We start from the raw sequence: 6002 nt of genomic DNA, 5'->3' as shown, positions 1-6002 counted from the left end.
ATATATGAGGGTGAGTTTTACCCGATACCTCATAAGTACCTGCGGTGTCCTAATTTTAAGCATTTTCAACTAGTAAGTCTAGGTACTTAGTTGTTTTATAAGGTCTTTATCTTTAAAAGTTCTACTATACATCAATTCCACTACTTATCTATCTCTAGGTTATTCAATGTTCACGTGGAGTCTCTATTCTTCACGTGGCAAAACATTAAAGATATGGTATAAAAGAAAAAAAAAAAGAGCTAATTAACTTTTTTTCTTTCTATAAGGCATGCCATTATTTATTATATCGTAATACAGGTGCAACAAAAGCAGCTCTAGGCTGTTTTAATTGACCATGTATTACAAATATAGTAAAAGATGGGATCCATAAATAGTAAATTATACTTTTTTACAAAAAAAATGTAAGAGCTCTATTTTACTTGAAATGATACCTCAGTCACTTAAACACTTAAACAAACGAATGTTTAATTTGCCTCGTACCCCGTCCTCTCTCCACTTTTTCACTTAATTCTTGCCATCTTAACTAGAGTAAATAGAAAGTATTTTTCTTATAGGTACATGTAAAGTATTGGAGGATCTATGTCATCATCGAAATTGCAGGACCAGGTGCGACAGAGTTGATCGATACGCGTCATGGCAGAAGAAAAGAAATTGTCCCGTTTGGAGGTGGATATGATTCTGCCTTGAAGACCCGAGGAGCTTCGGAAATCACTTTACGCAGAAAGCTTGCTGTGATTAACTCATGGTCAGATGTAAGGGTACTTTTTATCTGCGTACACATAGTGAACTGCTGTTTCTAGATATTGAATGGCGCAATCTTCAAAATCATTTTCATATGAAAAAAATATGGTCCACCGTCATGGGCGAAACGTGGGGACGATGCTTGGTGGAATTGTGTCAAGACTGTGGGGCCTAACATTGCGTACAATGCCTCCTCCATTGCCAATTGGAGGGTGTGGATCATCATATATTGGAGATTGAATTTCTCAGGACTTTAAGAGACCCTTCTATCATCGATGTTGACGCCGAATACTTCGAGGAATGATGTGGGTAAAGAAAAAGAATGCAAAAACAGTCTGCAAAGAAAACCAATCATAATAATTGACTCCATATCGAAACAAAACAAACTGTTCAATCACGAGAATCCAACAGCCCTTTTTCTCCTTCCATGTTCTGGACACTTTGATAGATAGAGCAGGGATAATAATAGCCATGGTCGCTTACAGGCTTTTCAGAACACTCGCTGAATGCACAATATTTTGAATTAACCTATTAAGCATGATTTCTAGGTGATGAAATAGGAATAATTTAATAAAAAATAAATAAAATAAATTATAAAATTTAATTTTCAATCGATTCAATATAAAATGATAATATTGAAAAAAAAAGATTAATTAAGAAAAAGACAGATAAAACTTGAATCAACTAATTTAAACTACTAAACTTGCAATTCCTGTCATAAGATTGGAATAATCCAGTAACAAACAATTCTTATATTACAGAATAATTTTTTAAAAAAAATATTGATTTAACCTAATATTAAATAATAAAATTATAAAAAAAAAAGTTAATTAAGAAAACGAAGAGAAAAACTAAAATGAATTGAGTTAACTTATTAAATTCACAATCCGAGTAATGAGAGTGTGATAATTCAATAAAAAAATATATATTAAAGAATAAAAAAATATTAATTAAAAAAACATTATTCTAATTAATTGTGTTTTATAAGATGAGGTATAATAAAAACCTTGTTTTTTTTTTGTTAATTTGTCATAAAAGCCAAATGAACTATAAAGCATAAACTCAAAACAAATGAGTTTAGAAGAGATGATTAATACAACATAAAACATGCCGCATGAATAAAAAGACACGGACCATGTGGAAACACGAATAAATTTGGGCATCCTACTTTGTTGATGCCTTTTCATATATTCACCGCAAAATGTTCATACATACATACATATAGACACACACACCGGTTCAGAAGTTCAGAAACAATAATAACAAGGTCTATGAATTGACACTATATATATTCAGAGATCAAATAACAAAATCTAAAATATGAAGGTATAAAAATACTTTTAATTTATTCAAAAATAAAAGAAAGCACACACATACTGTTCAAACACTGGACGAATCAAACAAATTTTCCAATCGGGAGCCTTGGACGCTCAACTGCTCTGGCATGTATAATGCCTTTAGCTAGCGAGGAACCATCTCAAGACACCTTCATAAATAAAAGACAAAAAAATCTGAAATCACAAGGCAAGTTAAACTGTCTTTTTTTCTTTTTTTCAAGTGATTTCCATTTTCCTATACAGGAGTTGACACATTAATGTTCAAAGCAATCGCTTATATTAACTCCAACACTCAGGTGTTAGGGAATGGTCTCTCTTGTAGTCCTTGCAATAGTCATAGACCATGTGGTGTCTTTGGACCCATCTCATGCTTCTATATTGTTGCCTTGTGAGCCCACCCGACCGGAACGGAGAGGCGGACACAGGGTGGCACCAGGCTGGTGAATAGGCTGAGCAGCCGCTTGCTTTGAAATTGGTGTAACTAGCAACAAATGGTTGATACCTGTAATCAACTTTGTATTTTCCGTCTTCAGTAGCCCAAGACGAGGCATCCCAGATTGAACCGTAAACCCACATCGGCCTCAGTGGAAAAGTTGTGGCGCTTTTCCTCGGGTACCTCCTAATGGGCACATCATCCACGAGGAATCTGAAACATTTGTTCATCACAAATTTAATATATATGAATGCGATGTGACATGATCATTTTCAACAAGTCTCTTTGGTGTTTGCTTGCTCTTTACTGAAGCTGCAATGTACGATTGGTTTTGAGGCCTGCTGGGAAAACGAATTTATGATTGATGTTGTAGAAGACACAAGATGTAATAATAGCATGTTTGATTTGTTTTTTTTTTAATAATGTTGTTTTTTAAATTATTTTTTATTTAAAATATATTATTATAATATTTTTATTTTTTTAAAATCATCATATTCAAACAATAGAAAGACAAATGTGCTCGTTATTTAAGTGAAGAGACAGTCATGACGGTAAATGCCAAAGAGAAAATCACCACATAAATAATGTTACTATTCAGACCCTCTCACAGGAAACTTCTTCCTATCCTCACCGATCATAAACAGAGTGTAACCTGGTTCTTCACTAATTAATTAGAAGAAGCTTCGTGAGCTAGTAGCTCAACAATAACAGTCAAGGAGTACGTGATCAACTAAAAAAAACAGAGAAAATCTCTTGTTTGAATACTATCATTTATATCTTTTAATCTAGTAAACATGTGATGAATTAGAAATCTTGAGTTAATAAAATAATTACTCACCCAAGAACTGTGTCAAAAAAAATATACATAATATCAAAAAAAATTAAATTAGAACAAGCACTTTAAAACAAAAAATTAATATAATTGTACGAGTTAATTTATATGTATTTTGATTAGAGTTAATTTATATGTATTTTGATTAGTTATATACGTTTTTAAATTAATAATTATATAAATTTTTAGTAATTCTAAAAGAATTTAAACTCATAATTATTTAATAAATAAATTTAAAATCTCCTTGATTATATAAATATTATAGGTGATCACTGTAGTGGTTAACTTACATGATCTCCTTGGGACTCCAAAGAATGGCATAATAATGGAAGGTTTTGGTTGGATCGAACCATAAATGAAACTTCATTTCTCTCCCAATTATTCTCCCATCCCCACTTCCTCTGATGTAAACATTGGTCTGCAAAGTGTAAGGCTTCCCAAATGTCGTGCCAAGAAATTCTATGTCCACTTCATCATGGTACCCAGGGTGAGCTTCGCTATTTGAAAGCTGCCATTAATTGATTACAAATATTAATTAATTAGACATTAATACAAGAACATCTTTACATATACTATACCGACTACTGTGTTGATTAAAGAAGAGTAATACTAGCAGAGAAAGGTACGTTTTACAGTAAATTATTATGAGCATGTATAGTTTAATTAGTCCAATCCTCACATAGAAAGCTGTTATAACACCCGCAGTGTAGCCAGGTTGGAGCTTAATGGAAGCACCAAAATACCCTGATCGAAATGGTTTAACTGATTTAAATCCACTACCTGTTACAAAGAGCAAAAACAATAGATTAGGAGAATGAGTAAATTAAATATTGTGCAGAAAGCTTTATGATTAGATACCTAACAAAATTTAATTCAGACAGCTAGCAGAGACGCATTATAATGTCAGGTAGCTAATTGACTCGAGTTAAACCTGATGTGCTATCTAGCCAGATAGTCAACGCATTCTGGTCTACTCGTTGATGTGAATAACCCCAGAGATTTCTGTATCCTTGATAAAAGCTCATTGACCTGAACCTAGAACCTGGCCAGTAGCCAGGTGAAGGTGGCCATTGAGCATTACTAGAGGAAGGAACCATAAGAATGAGAAGAAGTAAGAGAAAGAGAGCCATGAATGAGGGAGTCGCTAGGATCTCGAGAACCTCTATCCCCTACTATGGGTGAGTGTCTGTGTGTGTGTAAATGCAGAGAGTGAGAGATCAGAAGGCAATGTTACGTGGAGGAACTCATTATGGCTGGCAGTGGTACAGTTGATAAAGAAGGGGAGAGATTAGTGGGTCCCCTTCCTCCATCGATGGGTAGTGATTTCTTGTCCATCAAGGGTCAGAGAATCAGAAATTATACTTGTAAATTTAGATAAAAATATGGCAGTTCGTATCTTAACATAAACCCGGGTTGCAGTAAGTGAACAGTGCATTTTTGTCCATTTCTCAGAAACTTTCTTTCCTAATATTTATGGGAAAACCGTGAAAGATTAGGGTTACGTGGTTGGAAATTAAGGTAGGGAGAGAATGGTAAGCAGGTGTCTATTAAATTAGGTTTCTGTGAGTATGGAAAATTGGACTTTTGGACTAAAGTTCTCTTTCTAATTCAAAAGCTACACGTATTCTTGTCTCTCAGTTTTTAACACGACAAAGCTGGAATAACCTCAATCATTGTTTTTTTTTTAAAATAAACTTTTGCCGACCCAATTTCCTCTTTAGGCATAGGGATGTCAGCTCCTAGACCAAGCGGGATGAAATGTGGGTTAGATTCTGATTGAGTCAATTTTGTGAAACAACTGAGAGTTATCGGGTCTTGGATCCTCTGATCTACATTAATTGAGTGGCCCATAAGGTATCTGAAACGGGGTCCCATGTTAGATTTGATTGTGAGCTTGTGTCTGCCTGGTAATTGGGGAAATTAAAGGTGATGATGTTGTGTTCATGTTGTTTGAGTCATCAAACGAGTCCACAGTTGTTCTAGCTTAAGCTCAATTTGGAATTGTTATTTATTTTTTCATGTTATTTTGTTTCCTTTATTTTATTTTATTTAGAAAAATGTTTCACTGGCTATATACCTTTTGAATTAGGGTTTTTTTTAGGAGTGATTATTTTCAGTTCGATTTGATTTTTACCCAAAAAATAACCAAAATAAAATTTTGAAAAACTGAAAAATTTGAACCGGAATCGGTTCAAACCAACTGGTTTCGGTTCGGTCCTGTTCGATTTTTTAACATAAAAACCGAAAAAACCTATATTCAAACCGACCGGGTTTTTTTAACAATCTTCTCTATAGCTTCTCCAGCTTCCCTCTTGTTCTTCCCTATAAACCCCACAATTTCAAAAGCCCAATTACTCAACAAACAAAAAATCTATCATCATAAGCTTTATGAAAACTATCATGGGACTGCAGACTATAGAGTTCTGGTAAGACAGCAAAGAGTTGCAAGGAGAATGGTTTCTCATCGCTTAGTGCATTTCAATTATACAATTTGCAAGTTAGAACAACAGAATATAATTATTGCTTAGGAGGACCGTAACATCCATAGAAAGCAAAGGCCTAGCAAAGAAGGCCTGTATCATAGTGAGGACGAGTAGAACAACTGCAACTAAAGCTAATATAAAGGACCATGGGGTGTCAAAATCAGTGTGCTTGAACC

The 6002-nt window shown here is 34.1% G+C and overlaps 1 protein-coding gene across 2 annotated transcripts; it reads right to left on the bottom strand.

Moving 5' to 3' along the window:
• Positions 1 to 2062: 2062 nt before the first annotated feature.
• On the bottom strand, positions 2063 to 4503 carry LOC105119169 (probable xyloglucan endotransglucosylase/hydrolase protein 32). Of its 2 annotated transcripts, XM_011017284.1 has the most exons (4): positions 4275 to 4503; positions 4023 to 4123; positions 3634 to 3851; positions 2063 to 2724 (listed from the first exon to the last, which is right to left on the bottom strand). In XM_011017284.1, exons 1-4 carry the CDS (start codon positions 4471 to 4473, stop codon positions 2358 to 2360), a joined length of 885 nt encoding a protein of 294 aa, XP_011015586.1. In that variant the 5' UTR covers positions 4474 to 4503; the 3' UTR covers positions 2063 to 2357. The 2 variants fall into 2 exon arrangements, with proteins under 2 accessions (XP_011015586.1, XP_011015587.1); XM_011017285.1 differs by lacking the exon at positions 2063 to 2724 and having other exon boundaries at positions 3630 to 3851.
• Between the last annotated feature and the right edge of the window lie 1499 nt (positions 4504 to 6002).

This window comes from Populus euphratica, unplaced genomic scaffold (assembly GCF_000495115.2).
Source record: "Populus euphratica unplaced genomic scaffold, PopEup_1.0 scaffold2593.1, whole genome shotgun sequence".
Classification (NCBI taxonomy): Eukaryota; Viridiplantae; Streptophyta; class Magnoliopsida; order Malpighiales; family Salicaceae; genus Populus; species Populus euphratica.
Note: the sequence above shows the minus strand (reverse complement) of the source record. Positions and strands in the feature narration are given on the sequence as shown.